Genomic DNA, 26,262 nt, shown 5'->3' on the forward strand with positions numbered 1-26,262 from the left:
TATTTAATATATGTGATTTGAATGAAAAGCATATCGTAGTGGTAGTTTATTGAAGATGGTGTAATGCTGTTTTGTGTGGGAGAAATCTAGCAATACACCTGTTATGTATTGGGCCAGATTGCAGAGTGTCTTAATTCTGCAGTTGAGTAGCTTAGCAGTTAGCCTTACCGTAATGCAGCATTCCGAAAACCTGGCATGGAAGTGAACAGAAATCTCCACTCTGTGTAAGGCCTCATCCATTGCACACATGTTGTATTTTTGCAAATCAGCATTTTGACCAAAATATATTTTACAAAAAAAGTCAGAGTTGTAACTGGTTTTCATTCTACTAACAAAAAACACACAAGCGTCCTGACTTCTTACTGACTTATTATGACTGATTACCAGGTACTGTATGCCAACTTCCTTGCTAAGTTCAATTTTTAGGCAAATGTGCGGGTTTTCGGCACGCATCCCACCGCTCACCGTGCATTTGGTCTGGCTGCAGCCCCCATTCTTCGCATTTCTTCCCCACACCCATGCAGACCTGAATTCTCCACCACTGTCAGCTTGGAAAAGTCACACTTGGACCATATATCGCCAAGAGATGCTCATTTGAACACTTTCGGAATATGGTAAGTCAATTGTTTAAAATTGTTTCTCTTAATGTATCACTTGCCATTTAAACACCACATTTTTGCTTACTTATGTTGTTTTTGTCTGATCTTCACATTCATTTGAAAATCTTACCCTCTAATCAGATTAAAGTGTGGAAACTGCAAAAAATGAGATTTTTAAAAGGGGGTAAATACTTTCTCATAGCATTACTTGGCTCATTGCAATGCAATACGACAGCAGAGGCGGAATGTCGCAGCAATGTTATTTGCCATATAAACAAAACACAAGCAACATGAACAACTTGTTTGTAAGTGGGAAAATGATCCAGAGATGCGAGGTGATGTTTTTGTTATTTATTTATTTTATTACTATTATTATTATTTTATAGAGGAATGGAATTATTCCAACCAGATGTGCCTTGGAATTTTAATGACGTGACCTATTCATTGATTTTAGGAACAATGAAAGGACTGACTTTATTAATGGTCCTTTTGATTTCAATTGTGTCCATAATTTATTTTGTTGAGAAAGAGAAAAAAAAATAGGCTGAATATGTGTATGTCCTGTTCAAGTACAGGACCGAGACTTTTTGCACTACCACTCGCCAAAAGATGAAAATAGTGGAGTGCAACACCACCATCTATCTTCAAAACTACGGTACTACAGCGCAGGAGCCTTGTTTTTTTCTTCCTCCTCTCCACGTCCTCAGGTAATCTTAATCTAAATAGTTGTCCTTCTAGTTAGTCAGTCTAATGTATTAAATTATTTGTGTGTTATATACTGTATTTATTTTTGCTGTGTGCATAAAACAGCAGATAAAGCACGGAGAGGCAGACAGGATTTCAACAAAACAACTTTCGGCTTCCACACTGAAGGAGGCGTACGAGAGCACACCAGTTGGTGTTTCTGTGGGGCAGACAATTAGCTGCTAGCCGCGCTCTTGCCAAGGTTGTAGTTTCATCGGACTTTATTGCTCACCAACTGGGTAAAAATAAGTACAAAACTCCCGGACAACTTTTCGGCCGAACAAGATTTGATCTTGGCTTTACTACCACAGGCGGCAAAGTTACTCTAGCTTGTGCTCACCGTGCCAGCGCCAACAGTGTCATTCTCATCATTCTTGGCACGTAAATAAAAGAAGAAGAAGAAAGATTGTAGAGCCAAGAAATGTAGCAGACTTCATCTACAAATTAAGGTATAGGCAAATCAAACATTTTACATTCAATATAAAAGAGGTACCTGTATGAACAATTCCAAACATCTGGGTATTTCTGATATTTTCAACAATGCTTATTTTGCACGGTCAAAACAAACAGCTTATTTGCTTTTGCCTGTGACTAGCATATAAACAAGGCATATTGTTAGTCAAACGACATTTCAACACTTTTTGAAATCAAAATAATCCTCACAGGTCAAATTACAAGGATCTAAAGTCCAATGCTTTTCAGAGAGCTTCATTTCACCGAATAAGGCCGCCATTTTGACTTGACATAACCTCGAAATTGTCCATGAAACAAAAAGTCAAAAAATCACATTTAAAAATTAGATTTTGACCTTAAATATTTCATGTCAATTTTATTGAATGGAATATGTTGGTATGGTAATGACATTTTCAAACATGAACACATTTCTGTATAGGACTATATGAAAAGTCATGTTTTTTTCCTCCTTCTTGCACAGCAATTAGTAATGTAATGAGTAGCATTCTGAATCAGTAAAACATTGCAATATTCTCTCTAAACCACAAGAAATTACCTACTTTTTGACCAAATACGTGTGTAAAAAGAATGCTGATATTTCCCCCCAGCCTTTTTATTTATGTCTGCTGATAATTGAATGGAAAATACGCCACTGTTTGGCTCATAAATTTGTATTTCTGACTAATAGCCGTGAACATGCCACTGTAGTTCTTGAAAAGCTAATTGATTTTTTGCTGCAGTGCTTCTTGTGGTAAAATATTTGAGCACCATGCATGTGACTATTGGCTTAAATAAAAATTTGATGTTGTGATGCTTTTCTTTTAGAATATGAAACAGTTGATGGGTCAACAGTGTTGTCTTCACAATAATACTAATAATAATAATAATGGGGATTTTATTTATTTATTTGTGCATCAAAAGTCAAATGGAATAAGTTCCATTTGTGCTTAATGTGAAGACAAGAATGAGCAAGAAAGTCTCCAGAGATGAGCAATCAACAAAAAGATACACTGGTGGAATAATTCTAATCATTTTCTGCAGGGCCTTCCTTGCATTATCCTTGGACCGATAGGGTAATTCCACGGATGGGGTTACCTTGGAAACAGGCATGTATGGAGAAGCAGGAGAAATAATCCTTCACATGTGGAGCATGACGCATCAATGTGCTTTTCCAGTATGCGTCATTCATTTCTGCATGTCTCGCGACTGCATTCTGTGGCTGGGTATCAAGAAGCAAAAACTCACTCTGTGATTGTATGTTTTATTCGTTTCCATACAGTACTTATTGTCATTAGGTTTACTGTCCTTTGTGTGCAGACATCAATCCATCACGGTAACACATCGGCACAACAAGATTGGTCAGAAATGGATAAATTCTAATCACACTTAACACACCCATTTTTATTTTTTTTATGTAACTTTGGCAAGACTTTTTTTTTCTTTTATTCAAATCAGAAGTAGAGTATTAGTAACTAAGAGGAGAACATAATGGCTTCATGGACATTCTGTTTTAAAATCAACAAGGCATAAATTAATAGTGAAAAGAAAAACATGTACAGTAGTTGAAGTGAGCTCTGATGTTTCCCCCCCCCATAAATTTAGTTGCCCTTAAAGCTCTAGATTTATACCAACATGAAACAAAATCATCTCAGTCAACAATATAAAAATACATGGCAATATACTGCAGTTTGTTAAATAAAGCAATAATTCATATATAAAATATATTGAGGTGTATAAAAATATGCCTTACAACTTTTTGAAAAGGACAACAGCCGTACATTTTTTGTCTGCCACTTCATAACATCACACAGTCAAGCACAAAAATTCAACATATTTACAAACAATCAACCAACAAGCATTCACCACACCCACTTGACAAATAAAGCATCCTGGATCATTTTCAAGGGACTATTTTTTTTTTCTCTTCAGACTCAACATACACAAATATAGAAGGTAAGGAAAGTTGTAAGCTAAAAGCAGTATGTAATGAACAGACCCAAAAATAAATTACTACTATTAGAGAATGGAATTGTTGATATCAGTGTATCTTTGGAGAGAGGGAGAGAGGATGGTGAGGGAGACACAATTCTCAAATGTTTGTGTCACATCACCTGCGTAACAGTATTTAAGTCCACTGAGATCAGAACAAACACAGGCAGTGTCAGCTATTCTAAAGTAGAAAGTACACAGTAAATTTCATAGGGTAAATTTTACTCAAAAAACAAAACAAAAACTAAACTTTACACTTAGGGAGAGTGTAAAATACTAAAACAACAAAAAACCACTCAAGGGTTGAGTAACGATCCCACAACCTTCAGCATGGGAGACAGCCACTCTACCACTTGAGCTATGGCATTACTGCTAGTTAACATATTGCTGTGGTGTCCAAAAGGAGACCAAAAAGTGAGGTACGAGAATTCCACCTGACACCTGCAATATATTGACACCGAGTATGAGTGGCATGGGTCAGTGGTTAGATTGGCGGGTCTCCAAACCTGAAGGTTCTGTGATTGTTCGTCAACTGTTAAGAGTGATTTTTATTTTTGGAATATTTTACCTCTTCCCAGTATCAAGTTTGCTCTGTTTAGACTGGGGCCGAATATAGTCTTTTTCAGAGTAAAATTTAATCTACAAAATGTACTGTGTAGGGATGCACCAAAAATTCAGTCACGGAAAATGGCCCAAAAGTGCATTTTAGTTTTTTGTGACAGAAACAACGCGGCTGAACCAGGATGTTTTTGTGACGCAAACAAAAAGTTTTAAAGCTTGAGCTCAGGGTGTGCTAACCGGTGTGAAACTGACTTGGAGCTTTGGGGTAAGATAAGACTAAAATGGACGGCCATGGTACTCTGACACATCTGCTGAACAGAGCACAGAAATGAGCCCCAAATTCCTTCACCATTGGCCTGGGGCGAGAAGGCTGCCTGGCCGTTGAGGACCGCCTCTGGTGGCCATCAAAGCGTGCACATCTGTCAGAAGGAACCAGACAGCCCACACTTTGACAAATTTAGTGCAGAAAATGGTCTAGATGAGGAATTTTTTAGGTTTTTAAGTTATTCTCATTTCTGTGTGTTTTTTTTAATTGGGTTTTCCTTTTTTTTTCCTTTTTGGTGCATCCCGATTAGAAAGGAAAAGAGAAATCTAACCCAAAAGCCGGGACAAGAGGCAGAACAGTTTGAATCGCAGAGGACGTGAACATCTAGTGTTATCTACAGACAACGCAGTTGGACTTCAGGCCTGAGCTGCGAGTCTATCTTATATATGCCTTTCTTCACAACTAATGTATTTTTTCCCTTGCTACCTCCTGTCCGGGCAGTGTGGATATAGTCTAGCCCATGCTAAAGCTCCCGTCTCCCTGAGCACCTCTCCTCCTCGTCTTCCTCCAGGCGCAGAACGATAGCACAGGCTCAGCTCTCACTCCCCGTCACACGGTACAACGCCGTCCTCGCTGGCGCGGGAGGGCACCGGAGTTCCCAGCTCGTCAACACACCAGCAGTGGCCGCGCTGCATGCCTTTGGAAGAGCGACACTGATAGGACGGGACGGAGAGGTGGGTGAGAGAAAATTACATGTCACCAAAACACATTAGTGATTGTGCGCAACACCATTAGGCTGCATTCATACCGCAGGGTACCATGACAAGTGCAACTTGAAATGGGAACAGAATGCATCCGTGAAGTGACACGCATGCGCACAAAACACAATGGTCGTTTTTCAATATGAAGAACGCAGAGAACGGTCTTGTGAACTTGCTAAACAGAGGTGGCAAATTCAGGTTCCAGAAAGTAAAAACCCTGCCACAGTTTGGCTTTAGCCCCAGGTGCAAGCTAGCTAGCTCCCTAGCTAGCTGCCATGGTGCTCGTTTACCTGCTAGGTCGCTAGCATCAGGGGCTAAAGCCAGACTGTGGCAGTGTTCTTACTTTCTGGACCTGGATTTCTTCACGCTGACGTATTTCTTTTATAGCAACACGAAATGCATCTTGGGAAATTTTCCTAGCCTAATATTCACTAGCAAAAACTCATGTGTCCTTTAAGATGGTCGACAAGAACAACATCCGGCGGGTTTTCCGTGCGTTCTTGCTTTATGTGACCTTTCAATTGGGTCGCGACTAAATACGTTTTACCATATCACAAGGACGTAAGAACAGACAAAAATATATATCAAGAAACGTCTAAGTCACGCGTTGCAGTTTGTTTACAGAAGGAAATAGGGCTGCTTACTCGTGTAAGTCTCAGACCCGACAAGTTGGTGGCAATTTCATGAATTTTGTGCTGCTTCTACTTTGGAAAACAATGATCAACAGTTTGGCCGATTTTCTGACTGATGTTACGGATCAAAGCGGTAACTGGTTCATAATGTCTTTATGGGAAAAATAATAGTCAATTGAATCTATTAGGACAATAATGCCTCTGCAACCTGAGTGTGAATAACCCGCGATTGACGTGTAGTTGAACTTCAAGCAACCTCATAAGTGTAGTAGTGAAAACCAAGTAGCCCTCCCTTCACATGAATCAGTTGCCAAGAAGTTGCTCTCAGTTTTCAGGTCATTTGCTGACATCGGCACACGATTAGCGAATCAGGATTTTAGGAGCAAGTCAAGTCCCTGATTCACAATATACATTATTGGTACCACTTGGCGGGGGTAATGTGTAATGTAATTGTTGTTGTGAAAGGTCTTGTGGCGACATGGCAATTTTGATTGTTACATTTGCGCCGCTGCGTTGCTATTCACCAGTGAATGAAAACTTGAAACACCCAAAAACTAGTAGCTAACGCTATGAAAACTAGTTGCCAAACCTAGCACACAGTTTAGCTTTAGCGGTGGGCCCAACTGTTTTCTACGTCTTTCCATTGTATTTATTTATCATTGTTCTTATCTTTTCAACATCTAAAATTCACCTGTGGGGTTCAAGAAAGGTCGATCATTACGTCTGAGAGGTGAGAGAGGAAGCTGACAGTTAATTCTCAGTTGCAGCTTCCACACAGTGTGGCAGCGAGAAAGCTGAGTCACGGCGTTCGGACGACACACTTGCAGCATTGCCGGCAATCCCGGCGTGCATCTTTACCTGCTTTTTTCTGTAGAAGCCTCGGGTGTCACAGTTTGGTATGTATATGTCGCGGTCCGACTGGATGATGGTCAGCTGCAGGCCTCTCAGGACGCTGTTGAGCAGTTTGCGACACGGCGCCTGAGAAACGCAAGACAGAGAGTGAGACCAGGGGGGGGGGGGGGGGGGGAGTGCAAAGCTCGGGAGACCCGCTTCATCGCGTGGGTTCGCATGTTTACATACGTGCATCGCACGACAGCCATAAGCAGGCAAAGTATGTTTACATGCCATGTATCCTGTTATGTTATATAATCATATAGTTACACAATGCTTCCGTTTTTCGGTTCATGTTTAGATGCTTGTTGTGTCACTTTGTCACAAGGAGACCAAGTGATCACGTATGTGCCTTGAAAAAGCCTCTGGGGTAAAACTATCTACATATTGTGTGACCTTAAAACTTTGCCGATTGTCATCACGCTTGATTATTTGTGCCGCATAGCAGCAGACACATCTTACACCATAATGCCATACATGAATACGTGACGCACCCTGGTTAGCAATGCTTTCAAAAACGACCCATCCTTCTGCTATTTATCAGTGTGAGCTCATCGGGCATCATTCGGGGACCGTCAATCACCGCCACTTATCACACGTTGCAATAGAAGAGGACAACTTACTTTTTCAATGTCCCCGCTGTGCGAAGGATGAGGACCTGAGAGAAAACCAGACACCGAAACAATATTAGACATCGCCCTCGTTACCGTCTGCACAAAACAATTCAAACACTATCAGAAATAATATCGATCCATGAACGGATGGATGGCCGTCAGTAGTGGGGAAGATCATTTCCACCGATGCGTTTCTTTCTCAGATGGCAGAGTCCCCTCGATCAGGATGTCGTTGCCACTTTCGCGTTGACACCGAACGCCATGCAAGTCGCGTCAATGCGGCTCATCGGATTATTTGGTCAAAACTTCATTCAGCTCCAATGTCTGTCAAACGTACGCGAGCCACTGCAGAGCAGGAACGGACGTCGGGAGCTTTTTCTGATGCATGCAGCTCCAAATGGCCTTTGGCATGTCATGTATATGAACAGTATGCATTTATATGACACGTATCTTACCTGTGGGGTGGGGCCTCTCGGTGGGACTGGTCCTGCTGTGCTTGACACAAACGCCCCTGCCCTGCAAGAGAGCCTGCAGGGGGCTGTGCTCCCTGGGCGGGGGGATGCAGCGGAGCCCCTTGGCACAGCTGAGCGTGTACACGCCACAGGGCTCCCCCAGGGCCAACAGCGACGTGCTGCCGGCAACGTTGTGCTCCTTGGGGGGCCTCGCCGCCCCCAAAGGATCCCTGCAGCTAGGACAGACCTTGAAGGGGCCCAAACGGTTTGCCCCCGTCCATGATCCCCAGTGTACAATCAGCAATAAGACAATCAAGTTACAAAGCAAAGGCATTTCTCAGATTGTCCACACTGACAGGTAAACGTGGCTGTAGGCTGTAGCTCGGAGCTCCCCTCTGCTCTCTCTCCAACCGCTTCTAGGACAGAAGCTATCCTCGGTGCTTTGCCGGCTGAGTCCCCTGCGGTGCCAGAGGAGACGAACGGAGCTCGAGAGAGACTCGGCACAGCGCCGGCTTTTAAAGATCTGAAAGGCGGCGAGAGAGAGAGAGAGAGAGAGAGAGAGAGAGAGAGGGGGGAGAGCGCAGCTATGACACCTTCAGGGGATGGTACTCACTGAGAGTGAGCGAGCGAGCGAGAGAGAGAGAGTGAAGGAAGGAAGGGGGTGGCAGGGAGGGACAGAGGAAGAGGGGGTTGATGCTGTCCCTTTCACAAATGATCCAAATAACCACACATGAAATATTCATCTCATCTCATTCTGCACTATTTCCAATGTCGGGGACCCTCTTGGAAGAACATTTGCTACGCTAACAAATCTGAACGCACTTCCATCACCGTTGCCGCTGCACAGCTGCCTGATCACTCAGTCGGAGAGAGAGAGAGGCGCAACCTTCCCTGTGGCAACACTTGAGAAAATGACAGACGCCAAATTAGGTCAATTAGGACACAGAACAGAATTTGGTACACAAAAGTGAGTGCCAGTCCAGATCTAGGATCGTGGATGCTCTTGGAGGGTAATCATTGGAATTGTTAAGGCCAGCTTGCACTCCTCCATGGACAATCTGCTGCCTAAAAATAGCAGAAGCTATTTTGGACAAACATGGATCACCCGTGTCACCTTCACCTTTCTCCTCCAAATGCCAGCACAAAACGCTTGCTCCAGCTGTCCCCGACATCACAATACTCACATCATTTGGCTGTGGGATAATGTCACATTTGTGGCTGGAGAAGAAGTCAAGCAAATGGAAGCGTCGCATCATTCTTCAAACGCGACAATCGTACTTTTCCACCGTTGTGACCCTGCGAGCAGCATTTTCCCGTTGTCGGCAAGTTGCGACACATTTGTGCACAAATTAGGAAAAATTAAGCACATTTGTTGTTCAAAAATAGCCTTTGAAAGCGTGTGTGTAATCACATTTTTGTTGTTCATAGTGCATGCACAAAAAAGAACATCTTGCCATTGATCTCCTTCAGGAAAGTGCGACCAGTCTTCTCTTTAGGAAATGGAATACGTCACCTATCAAAACACTGATGGAATTTGGTGATGTGAGGGATTGTTGAACTGCCTTTCCAACCCAAGTCCGAACGGTTCTGATGCAAGCCCGTCAAAAGAATGTTCGTCTCCAAATCAATGGCAGGTCCGAAATCCGCGTGCGTAATTTCACTTCTCCGTATGCTAGTTGGAACCCGCCTTTGTCTTTCACTAAGCTATGCTAGCTAGCACAATACTACTGTAGTCATAATTAGTGAAAATATTTATATGAAAAACAAAGCTGGACCAAAAATATAAAACGATCCAATGAAAAGCAGTAGAGATGACGCCAAGCATACCTTTTGTACCCCGTGACAAACTTCTCTAACCTCTGACGTAAGTCGGTACCGTCGTAAACCGAGGAACTTCTGTCATTTTTCACCTCTTGTCCGCGACCCACCAGTGGAGAAGCAGCTCTAAATCTTTTGCTCGCCAAAGTCTACATGGGCAATTTATAAGAGCATTTTGTGATACAAGATTGAGCCATATTGTTCAGCAAATTTTTGGAAAATTATTATTTTCTTTGCTTTGACTTATGAGCCCACACTTGACGTAAGCAAAGTTGAATCCAAAACTAAACATAAAACAAAGAAAATGACACATTATGGATTTAAAACCAACAACTTTGCTATAGAAATGTGCTCGCTACCTTAATGCTAAAACACATAATGGGAAAGGCAATAGACGAGTTCACGATTAGCATAGATCGTCGGGGTTTTTTAACCCTTTAGGCAACAGAAATTTGAAAACAAACAAGCAATACATGAGACAGTCAATATAACAATAAAATGTTCTCCCCCTTAAATCAACGCTAAGTAACTTTCAGTTTGCGTTGATTATGACGCCGCCATTTATGGACAAAAGCGGTAATGTTATACCTGAAGGAAGACCACTTTTCCCATGAGGACAAGCGCATTATGTCGGTTTTTTTTTTAATCTCACGCCAGCGAGTGAAAGCCGGGCCAATGTTGATCCCTGACTGTCCTTTTATCCGGGTAGCTTCCCTTTTTCTTTTTTGTTTCCTCAGAGAAACTATTCAGTTATTTTGCAGCTTCTGCCAGGAAAGCAGTAATCATGCATTGACATTCAAATTGACTCCCATCTTTGTAACAAATGGGGTAAAGGGGAACTGACGTATGCCATAAAGCAGTCAGCGCTTGTAGTTTTTTGTGTGGCGGTGTTCCTACCATCCTCCTCAGGCCATGGCAAAGCTACCATTCAACTAGTTTTAAGTCGATGTTTCATCAGAAGAGTTATAAACATATTTTATTAAGGTTGAAAAGTTCCTTAGTGCTACTTTAAAGGCACAGGTCCCTGGTTCAGCTCATATGTCAAGGCACCCCTGCTTTGTGTTTGCAAACGGCAACATTTTGAAGAGTTGCCCAAGATGGATGAGCTCGACCATTTCCAAGTGAACTGAAAGTGTTTCAGCTGTGTCATTGACGTTCTTGTTTCATCTGTCAACACTGACTTGTAATGCGGCCGCTATCCCATTTCCTCCCGCATATTGTATTTGTGCTCAGGATATGGGCACGAGGCGTTGGGGTGTGCACACACACTGCTCTCTATATGCTGGGGGGTCCGAGTGGACGCCAAGGCGCGGCGGAGCAGATATCCCTAACGGTCCGCTGGAATTCAGGGCAATGCGGGGCCAAAAATGACAGCTCTATCTGCAGCCCGCAGGTTGTATTGATCTTGGCGAGGGCGGTTAAAATCACCTGCTGACACACGTTCGCATCAGTTTGCAGACTTCAGCATTAGTCCGCATATCTGGCATACTTGGAGAACATTCCGAGACAAGCAGCAGACCAAGTGGGGCTCTCTGCTTCCACATTCCCCAGGATCATTCTTTTTTTGTACTTCTGTCAACATGGCAACCGGCGTCAACACAGTACCAACCGCCTCCATTCCGCTGACTTGCATTGTGTTTAAAGTAAGGCTTTCAAAATCAACGCGTTTCACAAATTGCCCTTCATGCCACTCACTTTTTGTTTAGCACGCTTAACGCAAATCAAATTCCCGTGCAGCTGGTGTTTTGTCCACGTGACTTTGGCATCCACATCCTGCAGTATTTTGTTGACGTGGGCCAGTTGGCCAGTATTTCCTGTAACTTGGTCTGGTCACATGTGTTATGCAGCCCATCGGAAGTGAGGATTTTTTATTTATTTTTTTCATTCTTAATTTGCCAATACAGTAATCCCATCGCCATTTCAGGGGTTGTATTTCAGATTCCCTGCTGCAAGTGAAATCCACCATATGGAAAGACACTATTCTAAAACATACTAGGCATGTTTTTAAAGCATTTACAGCACTTTTTAATATTGTACAAACAGTTAAAAAAAAGAAAAGAAAAAGTATTAACTGTAATAAGACAACAAAAATATGCAATATAACCATGTGCAAAGCATGAATTACAATATAGCGGGCAAAAACAATATTAAAACAAAAATGTGTCCTATTAGCCCCTTTGCTGGCCAACAAAGTGCCTGATGTAAAATCAACAAAGTTGAACATTGAACAATGATGCTAACCTGGCAAGAGCCAGATTGATTCAAAGGAGTTCTCAACTCAATTTTATTTATATATCACTTAAAAAGAAAAAAAAAAAAAAGCATTAACATATTTACCAGCTAAAAGATGCACAAAGCGTCTCTTGCTGTTCTTTCGAAAAGGAAACCGGGTAATTCTACGAGAACAGAATTAATTGCAGCGGCCATGCATTCGTGCACCGGTGTTACCATGTTTTGGTTTGTTTGTTTCCTATGACCTCGGCGCTTCTTCTTTTCGTCATATATCCCACCCAAACACACGGTTGCTTTGTGGTTGGTCACTTCAGCTCGGAGAAAATCAGTGGGCTCCATACAAGACGTTTTCTCGGGAATTGTGAACTCACAAATACCGCAATAATAGTTAAGTTTCAAGTGCCTCAACCGAAGAGTCCGTCTTTTTTCCCCAGCGGCTGTTTCAAAACAGAATTCAAATCACAGACGAGGCGCATAAAATGCATTGCCTGTCAGATCAAAGCTGTTCTTTTGTTCCAGCCAAGGGGCCGCCAAAGTTAAAGAATGAAAATGATAAAGCGGGCTCTGGGTTTGTGGTCCCGCTATTTTGTGGATATATATTTTTAAAAATTGTTTATACATTGTAGTTGTGACATCATGACATAAATGTTGACGTCCAAAATAGGCTTGCCGTGTACTGCACGCAAAACGATGTCAAACTTGTTTGCAGCATGCCCATTGATGCACTTTGCTGTCTGCTGAACAGTTGATGAGTCATTGCAAGGCTGTTGTGCTCGATCACAATGTTTTCCTTTCTTTGCCCTTAAATTAGCATGCAGTCCATACTTGAAAGTGGCGAGATGCTGTTTGAATCGATAACGCCGATGCAGTTTCACTTAAAAGTTACGCACACACACACACACACACACTCACTCTCGCGCTGTCCATGCTAACCTGTAATTTATTCCCTTTAGTTACCAAGGGAACTCGGAAGAAGTGGGTTGCTATGTAGCCGGCCGTCTTTTGTCAAAGGGAAATTGCTACGTTGAGGTACAGTCAGGCTCAGCCGTAGATGCTTCCACACTTGATCGAGGGCTTGTCCTGTCGATTTCTAGCATCGCAACTCAGATGCTGATAATTATCAACATTACCAGACGGGGCAGTCCACATTTTCTCCTTGACAGAATCCCTTGAATAAATTCTTGTCACTTTGGGATTAAAATTAACAACAATTAATATATAACAAATCTGTGATGAAATAAATTAACTATTTTGGTAATCATTTAAAAGGTAGGGGTGCACCGATCACAATTTTCTGGCCGATCCCCGATCTTTTAAAAATTCTGACCTGCCGATCCCGATTTTTGCCGATACCGATGAATTTTTTTCTCATTACAAGCAACATATACCTTCAGTGTTCCAATCTTGTTTTATTGGAAAACATTGAACAATATCAGTGATATAATACAAATGAGTTGTTTTAACTGCTCATGAAGTAGTTCTCTCAAATAATAATGAAAATCCCATCAGTCATTTCAGCAGAACAGGACAGTGGCTGACTTTTTCAGACCTCTGAGGAGGGAGATGAGATTGGTGGAAAAGATCAGTTTATTTTTAAGGGATCGGCCGATCACCGATCTTCCAAAATTAAGGAAATCGGGGCCGATAAATTGGCAGGCCGATCGATCTGTGCACCCCTATTTAAAAGGAACCCCGACTGTCATGACAAGTTTGCTCTATATTATTTATTTGGTTGTTACTAACATAACTCTGAGATTAATTTTTCAAAAATCATTTCCCGTTTAATACGTTTTGTAGAAACTTTATTTGGACGTACACCGCCATTGTTATTTGCGTCGCAACGCATTCAGTGCTTAGTGACGTAGAATGCCGGCTGGCGCACTACCGATCAATGTGAAACGCCTATCAAGAAAGCAAGGTAAGCCTTCGTAGCGTTCCTAAAGGGACGATCAACACTCTTGAATGCATCTGGTGAATGACGAGAGCACGGCGTGGGGGGAGGGTGACTCTCCCGATCGCATGTTGTTTCTTTAGGAACGCTATGAGGCTTAACTTGCTTTCTTTATAGGCTTTCACATTGATCGGTAGTGCGGCAGCCGCCATTCTACGTCACTAAGCACTGAATGCGTTGCGACGTAAATAACAATAGCGGTGTACGTCCAAATAAAGTTTCTACAAAATGTATTAAACTGGAAATTATTTTTGAATCTCATAGTTATGCTAGTAACAACTAAATAAGATTTCAGCCTTTCAACACGAAACATTCTTTGTTTTCTGTAGTTGTCCGTCTTGTAAAGATGAGACCCTTGCAAACGTGTGCTTTTACTTTGGAAAACCAAAACCTAGAACGGAAACATAATTTTTTTTTTATGTTGGCGCACTTTCTGTAATGTCAATTTAAAATAATGTTTTTCAATGAGTGAATGAAAATGAAAACATATTTTTTTAGGGGTGTTAGAAAAAATTGATCCGGCAATATATCTTGATATCACAGCACGCGATTTTCGAATCGATTTTATATGCCGCCGAATCGATTTTTAAACATCAATTTTTTTATGGGAATATTCAACAAAACGTCTTATTTAGGGTTAGGATTCACACATTATAAGCATGTTAGTGCATGAAAAATGTTATATTAACGGAACATTAAGCCTTAATATTTGATTTCAGTGCTGTTCAAACATGAAACAGACTGCAACCTGAATTTTCAGATAAATACATTTTCATACAAATCTTACAGTGTACATGTACAAGTTTACTGATAAGTATTTTCTAAATTTGAGTTTAAAAAAAATCGCAATAATCAATTTATAGATTTGCATTGGGATTAATCGGTATTGAATCGAATCGTGATACGAATCGAATCGAATCGCCAGGTACGAGGCAATTCACACACCTAATATTTTTCAAAGATCAGATGAATCAGCTGAATAAATAATCACTAGATATATGGATCATTAAAATTATTGTTAGCACTTGCAGCCCTAATCAACAGCGACAGGACAAAAATGGAAAGGTTTCCCTTCTACGCGGTTGATTTTGGAATACGCCTTGCACTGCATAGTTTTTGGTGTGCGAAACCCCGCCCCCAAATATCACTATTCAACTTCCATACTGCAAGCGGCCATACGTGAAATGATGAAGCGCGGTGAGAGGCCTTTTACTTCGGCTTCACTTGACCCGGTGCTCGGGACGGTCTCGATGGTGGCAGCGAGGTGTCTCCGATTTGTGCCTGACATTTCCCGTAAAACGCAACGTCTGACCCACGCGTTGAAAGTTTTCCAGATAACGACATTTGTATTGAAATGTGATGTCACATCCAGAGCTCGATGGGTCCCCTTGACATTTAAGCGAGGCCGCTCCAACGCAAGTATGTGACGATTTTATGAATTTCTCCAGCGGTGACGCACACGCTGTGCACTTATGTCAAACATTGGGGAGCTTTTCTTCCCTTAAAGGTCAGGCCTCTATCCAAGCATGCATGGCGGCTTTCCTGCAGTTTCTCCTGGCTGGGCTTTCACGTGGACTCCATTTCACCTCCTTCAAACATGTGCAGCATTCGTTTGAGAATCTCGTTTGTCAGACTCAGCGCTGAGCGCATTCCTGTCCTTTTAGAGCAAAATGTGCCTTTTAAGATGGATTCCTTCACGTTTCTACTTTCAAACTACGCCTGCGCCTTGACAGGTGGCTGGCCTTATGAGATGTGAGTGCAGACTTGGGAAATGAGCGCCATATGGTGGCAGCAAAAGCAACTCAACTCCCTTCACAATAAGATGCAGTTCGGCGAATCGTCGACATCTCGTCAAAATCTCTTTATTGCCACTCCCACTTGAACTTTACTTTGGGTGACCGGATTTTCAAAATAAAAAAACTGGGACATTCGTACAATTGACCAGAAAATCAATTACAGGTATACAATAAATTCTTACCAAATGTAATCGCTCGTTAATCTTTGTCGGGGGGCTTTTTGCATTTAGCTGTTGCTAAATGCTATCTTGGTTGACAGTTCATCGGCGCTAAACAATTCAATGCACTTGGCGTTATTCCAATTGAGGCATTTACAGTATATGAAGGGTTTTCTTTCCCTATACAAGGCTCTATGTAAACCCGACTACTCTGCCGTTTTGTTTTGGTTTCAATCCCGCCTCACAAAGATTGGGCTGGATGGGTTCAATCTTAAAGGCTTTGATGCTTCGTTTGTGATTTTTACACAGACTGTGCTTAGTGTGAGGATTACCTGTCGCAATAAATCCGTGTTTGAAGTCAGACTGCAGCTTTTGTCTCCTAAATGCAGTGTGTCTTCTGTTTTTGCTCATTTGTGGGCATACTGTTTGCCTAGCGTAGCATGTGACTGAGGCAGGTTTGACACGTGTAATGTGACTAGATTTTCAAAATAACATTTCTTTCAGACTCGCAGCCTGAATCAAATATTGTGCGTTCGCTCTGTGTGTGCGCAGCCGGTCCCAACTGTTCCACGCACGGTTGCTGCGATCTACGAGTGGAGTATTATTGTACACACAGCAATGAATCACAGCAGCTTTTTTGTGTTGCTCGTGCTGAGTGATGCCTTTTGAAAAGCGACAGCACTGTGTGTTTTGTAGTTGAATGTCATCTGACAGAGAGAGATGAGTGTGCTGGTTGGCTGTTTGTGTTGCGCTTAATAAAATCGTCCAAGTGTCAGTCCTTTCCACACTTTGCACTTGATGGCCTTTAAAGTTTGGGCGAAGCTGGAGGCTCGGCTTGAAATGACGTCATCCCTACCTGCCCGCCTGCCCGCGTCTGATCTTGCCGGTCTTGGATTGGGCCGACATTTTCAGTGTTTTTGTACAACAGCTTGGGAATATTTTCATACAGAGGAATTCTGGATGGTGAAGTAGGCTGCGAGAAATTGCAACATTATGACCACTTGCACTATTTCGTCCAATGCGAGCAGCATATCGCGACAACAACTCCACAAACATCATAATTGTACACACACACACACAAAATATAACCTACCGGATAAGGATAACATAAGAAAATATTCTTGTTATAATGTGTTTGTACCAAGAAATAAATAAATGCCTTGCCGGCTATAGACACCTGGTCCTGTCTGCAGTGGAAAGGCTTCCATGAGGCCACCATGTGCTATCAATTCAATATTATGAGAATAAGATATAAATGCAACTGCTGATAGAATGAAGGTAGCCAAAAAATGTCTTTCATGTAGGCTGCAGCTCACCATTATTTTTAAAAAGTCATTCATTTGTTAATCACTTTCTCAATGAATCGATCAATTGGATCATTTTTTTATGGCAAATTACAGTGCGGAAAATACACAAATATCCATTGATTATGATTCAGTTATTGGTTTGCTCCGTATAACATCCGTCAAAGAAATCAACTGTTGATGATTGTTTTCCAAAGTCAAAGGAAATGTTTGCAATAGGGGTGGGAATCTTTGAATGTCTCACGATTTGATTCGATTCCGATTTTTGGGTGTGCGATTCGATTCAGAATCGATTTTCGCTTAAGAACGATTTTTGATTCAAAATGATTTGATTGACAATGATTTTTGCTTCAATTTATAGATGTTCAAGAAATCGTAATGATCTACTCCAGTCTGACTTGCTAATGCTAATTAGCGTGCTACTCGCGACACTTTTATCACTCAAAAGAACGGCTCCACGCTGCAAAAAACTACTTTATTGGAATAAATTGATCGTGACTTTTTTTCTTCTACTCTCTAATGTGGCTACAACTTAACAGTGTATCAGATTGTGTGGAACCACACTGCCCCTAAGTGGCCAAATCTGGTACAGCATGAATAGCGCTCCCAATAAAGGCACACACAAACAAAGGGAAGACAGTATAAAATAATTTAAATAAATTTGATTTTGGGACATTTAAAATCGATTCTGAATCATACTAAATGAGAATTGCGATTCTTATGAGAATCGATTTTTTGGGGCACACCCCTTATTTGCAATGGTGGTATTTGGATATGACACAAAATAATAATTTTGCGTTAATGAAGGATTACCGAAAATATTCACGAGTGAGAGGATGAAATTCCAAAATTTAAATTAAGCAAGCTCTCTAAACTGTTAATTGATGGTCAAAAATATGGTAATTATCCATCAGTTTAATTATGGACTAGTTGTCAATTCATCTACTTTTTTTTTTTTTCAAATCTGAATTGGTGCGATTTTTTTTTTTAAATGTATCTTTGCTGGGCAGCCATTAGCATTGCCATTTCATTTCATGACGACTGAAAGCAAGTGAAGAGCTGAGCAGCTTTCTGCCGAATGTTCTGAAAACCTTCTTGTGTTTTCTTTCACTTTGTTACAGTGAAAGACTTGGGGAGTATCTTATGTTGTCTAATTTTAGCAGAAAGAAAATATTGTATTTCTCCTGGTTTTACATATCTGGCAACATAGCGTAGACCAACTGTTGGATGGGGCCAGCCAATGTTTTGTCATGTCACTTCAATTTGGAGAAGTATGGACCGCCCAATGTTCTCGCTTCAGAAACTTAACACTGACTTTTCTATTTGTGCTCTCCCCATGAAGTGATGGCACCCCAGAAGGCCTGGCCCCAGTCCTGAATGTACAGTACATTTTTGTCAAGGTTAAACAGGAATTTTCTTTTTCCTTTCAGCTCATAAATTTATATTATGACTCTCCCAGTCACTGCTATGAGTAATCCTCTTCAAATTCTGAAGAGATTATTCTTTCTTAGCGCTCTTGCGTATTAGCCAATACGCTGAGTGTGTCGATTCTCACAAGATGGAAGTGGTAACTTTGGTAAAGTGTCTGCCTACATGTACCTTTCAATTGACTGTAAATGAACCCCATATCTTTCTCTGACGGGATTTTGGCCTCCTCAAATCTGCTCTTGTCTCCTCCGTGCTCGTCAGCTTGGTGTGTCTCAGGTTTTAAACGTCAGACGAGGGCTGCAGCCTGCAACTAGCCATTGTTTGGATCATCCGTTAATTCAGTTCCTGGTGTCGTCCATCCTTCAGAAAAGGCAAAGGTCTCATTTTGTTCCTACACAAAGATAATCAGTAGGGGTGGGAATCTTTGAATGACTCACGATTCGATTCCGATTTTTGGGTGTGCGATCTGGTTCAAAATCGATTTTCGGCTAAGAATGATTTGTGATTCAAAATGATTTGATTGACAATGATTTTTGCTTCAATCTATAGATGTTCAAGGAATCGTAATGATCTACTCCCGTCTGACTCGCTAATGCTAATGAACGGCTCCACGCTAAAAAACAACAACTTTTATTGGAATAACTTGATAGTGACTTTTTCCTTCTACTCTCTAATGTGGCTAAAATTTAACAGTGTATCAGACCGTGTGGAACCGCACTGCCCCTAAGTGGCCAAATCGGGTACAACATGAACAGCGCTCCCAATAAAGGCACACACAAACAAAGGGACGACAGTATGAAATAATTGAAATAAAATCGATTTGGGGGCATTTAAAATCGATTCTCAATCGTACTAAAGGAGAATCGTGATTCTTATGAGAATTTATTTTTTTGGGCACACCCCTAATAATCAGTCTGGTTTCATGAAGGACTACAGAAATCAGAGATTTCACTGACTGTTGACAGGGTGAAATTCAGAGGATTTCCACCATGTGAAGGCAAACAAGACCAAAGCTTTCAGCAATTCAAAATTGACCAAAACAGTCATAAATACATTTGACAATTGATAAGTTGTCAATTAATCTATGAATTTCTACTTCTACTAATACTGTCAACTCACCTTTATCTGTAATACACTTCAACAAGAACCGCAGCAGTAACAAAGTGCAGTACATAAAAGCCAATCATTGAAATAATAACAATAAAACAATAATATATAACTAAATCGTGCCGGCATGTTAAAGGAAACTCGTATCGATCTCAGTCCTGACACATTTGTGGCAATTTCAAGAATTTTGCTCAAACAGAGCCAACGTTTTCTTCACCAAATAATTTCAGGTCATCTTCTTTTGGCCACTGACTGTTTTTTGATCCTTCATCCACCTTTGCCTTTTGTTTACCAGCTGTGACGTTTCTGATGAGGTACACGAGAGCATCTGGACTTCAGCTGCATCGGATTCATTCCCGATTTATATCTGAAAATCAGGATTGCACTGTTCACACTGGCATGAAAAAAATGGGAATTGACCCACTTGTAGTATGAACTGGGTTCTTAACAGCCAATGTGAAAGCGGTTCTGAGGCTCCTCTCCTCGCGCGCGTTTCCAACCGATACTTTCCAGCCCAAGTATTTTCCCGATGACGTCATGATTGTTCTGTTGCCACACAAATAAATAACACCTCAGCTGCAGCTCGGCTCAGCAACAAAGTCGTTTTTACTGGTTGCTATTTGACGAAGTTGTTGTAATCAGCGTTGCGGTTGATTGCTGTTGTCAACACGGACCGGGACGACTGACAGAATATCTGGCAAGATAAATGACTTTTTGGACTGGTATGTCTTTGATGAGGCCACACTGTTAAGTGCGAAGCCGCAGAATGCGCAGCGAACAATGGCGCTAGTGACTTTTTACCATCCTGTTTGGATAGCTGGCTATCTGATTACGGATGGCTTTTTCACTATCATCAGACCCTCATTCAGTTTCCTTTCCTGCTTCTTGGGTTTTTGCATCTTTGTCTTCTTTTTTTTCTTCTTTTTGATTGACTTTGGAACTTGTTTGTACGTGATTGACTTTGAAATAAACAACAGTGGTAAGCAATCAAATGTTTCCGATGTAAAGATGTAAAAAGGCCATGCAAGCAACAAATAACAACCGTCTGTGGAATTATCTTAGAACAAACATGAAATTAGTACTTCCGATGCCTCTAAAATCCTCTATGACAAATAAGTTCAGAAAAGAAACAATTCCATTTTAAAGTACATGATCTATTAGAATACTATTACCGTGGACTTTCAGGAAAGCCAAGGCTGCTTTATACAAAGTAGATCCAAAAATGTGTGGAACGAATGAAATGTTACAGTTTTTGCTGGAAATGATCCAGTGACGGGGTCTTTCAGAGAGTTCCAGAAGGTATGGAGGAGAGTTCTACTACACAGACTGCTCCTCTTTGCAAGAACTCCTTCATTTGCGCTATTTAAGTCAAGTTTTTAGGCGAGTTTAAGTGAACCAATTTCAAAATTCATGGACATTTTGACGCATGGGCTCGGAGAACCCCTTGGAATTTCCGCCCCCCAAAAAACATATTGGTGGTTATACTGAAACTCAAAGGGTTGGTTCAACGTGTTTTTGTCCAGATTTTCTTCAGGCAATGCCACACCTAAACACGTGACGTATAAATACCGTATGGTATCGTATTGTGGGACTTGTAGGAATTCAATTATTAGAATCAGAATTATGGGAATGAAAACTTTGCATGTCAAGTGAGTTTTGCTTACATAGGCGTATTCACAAGAGAAGTTATCGCAGGATGCTTTATGTCTAAGTATATTCTCAAAAATCGATGGTGCGCCTAATAGTGAGGTGGTCCAAGGCCAAGGTCCAAAATCTGACTGACTAGGAGTGTGAATTGCCTAGTACCTGGCGATTCAATTCGTATCACAATTCATAAATCAAGATTCGATTCGATACCGATTAATCCCGATAATAATCTATAAATTGATTATTTCGATTTTTTTCTTTCTTTCTCAAATTTAGGAAATACTAATCAGTAAACTTGTACATGTACACTGTAAGATTTGTATGAAAATGTATTTATTTATCTGAAAATTCAGGCCTATAACTGAGCCACTGCATTTAACAAACAGGTTGCAGTCTGTTTCATGTTTGAACAGCACTGAAATAAAATATTATGGCTAAATGTTCCATTAATATAACAGTCTTCCATGCTAAATGTGTAAATCCTAATCCTAAGTAAGACATTTTGTTGAATATTCCCATAAAAATTTTATGTTTAAAAATTGATTCGGCCGCATATTGAATCGATTTGAGAATTGCGCGCTGTAATATCGCGATATATTCCAGAATCAATTTTTTCTAACACCCCTAAAAAAATATGTTTTCATTTTCATTCATTCATTGAAAAACATTATTTTAAATTGACATTACAGAAAATGCACCAACTTAAAAAAAATATGCACCCCCTATGACTGACTGTGCGGGAGGACTTCCCGCGACACATTGCTTATATACAAGAAAAGCGGACCTGACTGAGGACACCCATGAGAGCACGGAAGAATCAACTTGGTGGCGGGTTCTCCGCCGCTGTGAAAAAAAAAGTTCGGCAAATGAACGTGGCGCTTGCTATCATTCCGGGAGGCTGGCGAACACAGCTTTATTAAGACTGTGAAGCAGCACCGTGCGAATTACGCTACAATTTGTCAATGGGTTGTGAATTCTTGGGCGAACGCAAAAGCCGGCATCATTTCCGAGGACACGACAACGAGACTTACTCTGACAATCGACCTGTTTGATGGAGACTTTGAGGGATTTGGATTAGCAACACGAGTACATTGTTATTAGGGCTGGGAATCTTTGACTGTCTCACGACTCGATTCCGATTTTTGAGTCTGCGATTCGATTCAGAATCGATATTCAATTCAGAATCAATATTCGATTCAGAACAATTTTAGATTCTGCGATTCGATTCAGAATCGATATTCAATTCAGAATCGATATTCGATTCAGAACAATTTTAGATTCAAAATTACTTGATTGACAATGATCTCTGCTTCAATTTATAGATATGCAAAGAATTGTCATGATCTACTCCAGTATGACACGTTAATGCTAATTAGCGTGCTACTCGTGGCACTTTTATCACTCAAAAGAACGACTATACATACAAAACGCTTCAGGAATGTATAGAGAGAAGCATGTTAACATGACTCACCGGCATACGCCCTTCCTACGCTGCAAAAAAACAACTTTTATTGGAATAACTTGATCGTGACTTTTTCCTTCTACTCTCTAATGTGGCTACAACTTAACAGTGTATCAGACCGCGTGGAACCACACTGCCCCTAAGTGGCCAAATCGGGTACAACAATGAACAGTGCTCCCAATAAAGGCACAGACAAACAAGGACAAGACAGTATAAAATAATTGAAATAAAATCGATTTTGAAACATTTAAAATCGATTCTGAATCATAGTAAATGAGAATCGCGATTCTTATGAGAATCGATGTTTTGGGCACACCCCTAATTGTTATATACTTCTAGTACAACTGAACTCACTGTTTACATGGTTACTTCAACCGAACTCAGTATTGTTCCGCTCGCTGCCTTTTTAAAAACATGTGCTAGCACTAGCATAGGTTTTAGCATAATAGCATGCTACCATATGTTTTGAGCTAGCGTATATATTTAATTAACCGTGCCTTTGCCCAATAGACACAGAAACACAGAAAGAGCACCCGTAACTGTGACAGCGCCTTATAATACGGCGCGCCTCATGGTAGTGAAAATACGGTAGATGATGACATATGTGATTATGCTTTTGGAAATTATTGAAATTGAAAATGTAGCTTGTCATTGCTTAATATCTGCTAAGTGTGTGATTTTCTTTAAGGGATAGTGAATAGTTAGTTGTACATGAACAATAAATGACGTTATCAAATTCATGATAGACAAATACGAAATATTTTATATTTTAATACTTTTTACCGCTGATAATTGCAAAAATAGTAAATAATCTTTTTGAATTAAGCAGGCATGAATTGGTGAACTTCATCATATTTGTGTTTTCACTCATAAGAGTGAAATACATAAAAATGGCGGCCAACTTAAGCGAATGGATGTGATATTTTAAACTTTTATTTTTTTAATACAATAGTGGATTTAAGTAATCTGATTGAAACGATACGCACATTTGAGTCAAACAAAATGTTTTGCCATCTTAGCTTTAGTTTAATTTAATGTCGGATTTTCAATTCAATTTCAAATTTCCGCTGATTATAAGCGAAGTGAATGAAAAGCCAGTGAGTGACGATGTGTCAGTGAAAGGAAATTTCACAACTTTCAACAGAAATCTCAGAGCGATCGCCAAGTGGTGACACCTGCACGTGTGCGCGTATTGTGAAAGACTTGAAGATGTTGACTTGACTAGTTCACTCGCTGTGATTGATTGTCTTGTTCATACGTGGAGTCTGTTGAGACTCGGTCGCCTGACTGATTTTCCTTCACAGTGTTATCGCCATGGCGATGAGCCATTTGATGAGTTTTTTTTCTTTGAGCTACTTTGGCACTTCATCAGATCACCATCGAGTTTCTTAATATGCGACAATGTAGCTAGCGCGCATCTTTAGTGATTCGTTGCACATTTGAGCAAGAATGTTGTTGGAAGTTTTGGAAAGAGTGATCGATTTGCCCGGATTGTTCCATTTTAAACACTTGAAAGGTGATTTGTTTTTTGAAGATCTCACTATTTGTTGTGCTTTTGTTTGTCATTTTGGACTGTATGCTGTGCAAAGTGGCGCTGTTGGATTGATTCAGCGTGTTTGTCAACCACTTCACACCTCCCAATCCATGTAGAACGTAGCACTGATGGATTGTTAGTAATCTTTTCTGGCACCGCCGTCCTTTCACTGATCGTATTTTCACAATTATGGACAAGGCCGTTGTCGGCAGTGGAAAGCAGCCGAGCTAAGTGAGTGGTCGTTTCTGAGCCACAAATTTACGGACTTTTTCCAAAACAACACATCCATCTGACATATTTTCCAAATTCAATTGGCAGAGTTGTGCCCATGACTAATTTTTGTTTCAACTGCCAGCTAATTTCATAAGAAGAAGACGATTTTTTCTTTCAGGACTTGTCAGTGGTTGTCGGGCCCTGCAATGCAGTGAAACCAAACTGGACTTGACTTTGGGAAGCTGCCGCTTTCAAGCTTTGGAAGTGGAAATCTCAGGTCACCTTCATGCTTTCAGGCTTCAGCCTATAGCACAGTTGTGTTACCTTGAGATACGAGTGACCCAGCTTTTTCAGATGCCAACCATCATGCGACCCATTTTTTTTTCTTTTGACTTACGAGCACATACTTGAGAAGCGAGTGATTTATGGTGGCAGTGAAGTCGACTCACTTCACAGCTCTGTTGTGGTGCTGGAACCCTCTAGGCAACACATCGAACACATATGTTTCAGCAACAACATGTAGACTGACAATATAACAGTACTCACAGTCATTTCCTCTGCGTAGAAGATTATTAGTGACATACTGAGAAAAATTGAACCAGTTTATGAATCCCACTTGAGTTGCCGGATGGACATGCAGTGCTGCAATTTACTAAACTAGACTAGCGCAATTCATAATACCACCAAAATAAACAGTACTGTTTGTCTGTCTGTCTTTTACTGCCCCCAGGTGGCCAAGGGTGGCATGCCAGAATTTAACCGATACAGTGTGACAAAAAATGTTGAAACCTTTTTAATTCTCTTTATTGATGTTAATTAATGTAAGTTTTTATGTGTTTGTTAAGTGCAGTATTATGGAGTGCGGAGAACGGATTAATTGCGTTCCTATTCGTTTCAGTGGGAAAAGATGCTTTGAAATGCAAGTACTTTGAGTTACGATTGTGGTCACGAAAAAAACCCGAACTCATATCTCAAGGATTTATCATTTCTCTCAACTGCAATTCGATGAGCATTTTAGGAGCACTTGTAATAATAGAATGTGAGTTACTGAAAACTACAGAGGCCGCAGCCATATGTTTTGATGCGATTTAAAAGTTGAAAGAAAGTTGGACATCAGAAGGGGAAGTTTTTGCCCTCAGCAGAAAGCCTGCGGCCGTAATCCTCCATTAGACTCATTCTGCTTTCTCGTCTTCCATTAGGAGTGACAGGAAGCTGGTGGGGCGGCTCTGGAGATGTTCCATCTGTCTCCCAGGCAGCAGCCCAACAAAACAAGTCTTGTGCACCATCATCGGCGTTCTCGCCCCCGTCAAGTAGACCAGCCAGGTAAGGAGATTGTCAGTTATCAGAGTGAGGCACACTTTGCTCCAGGCTACGTCTCGCTCGCACTCGGCTCTGCTTCCATTACTCAGCAGCAACAAAGCAAGAAAGAGGCGTGACAAATGCTGTCCTGCTGATGACTGTTGGCAGTTCAGCCAAAACAAAAATAATCCAAAACATTGGCTGATTTTTGCTGACAACTAGCGTGTGCAAAGGTTTGCGCTCAAGATTGATTTCAGCATGTCGTCAATTAACTGTTATCAAATATTTTGCAATTTGGATATCTTACTAGAAATTTGATCGAATGAGAAAATAACAAATATTTTGCTTGTTT

The 26,262-nt window shown here is 40.9% G+C and overlaps 1 protein-coding gene across 3 annotated transcripts in view; it reads left to right on the forward strand.

Moving 5' to 3' along the window:
• Positions 1-1,489: 1,489 nt before the first annotated feature.
• The window catches only part of mical1 (microtubule associated monooxygenase, calponin and LIM domain containing 1), a 91,213-nt gene continuing 66,440 nt past the window's right edge, over positions 1,490-26,262 (forward strand). The window contains exons 1-4 of one of the 3 annotated variants that reach the window (XM_086070168.1): positions 1,490-1,792; positions 2,838-2,902; positions 5,183-5,345; positions 25,811-25,934. In XM_086070168.1, the coding sequence (XP_085926294.1) occupies positions 2,882-2,902; positions 5,183-5,345; positions 25,811-25,934 (308 nt within the window). In that variant the 5' untranslated portion in view covers positions 1,490-1,792; positions 2,838-2,881. Of the gene's footprint in view, positions 1,793-2,837; positions 2,903-2,933; positions 3,051-5,182; positions 5,346-25,810; positions 25,935-26,262 lie in introns of those variants that run through there. The other 2 variants (XM_086070167.1, XM_086070172.1) reach the window with 2 other exon arrangements.

This window comes from Leptonotus elevatus, chromosome 2 (assembly GCF_054856555.1).
Source record: "Leptonotus elevatus isolate MCC_2025b chromosome 2, RoL_Lele_1.0, whole genome shotgun sequence".
Lineage (NCBI taxonomy): Eukaryota > Metazoa > Chordata > Actinopteri > Syngnathiformes > Syngnathidae > Leptonotus > Leptonotus elevatus.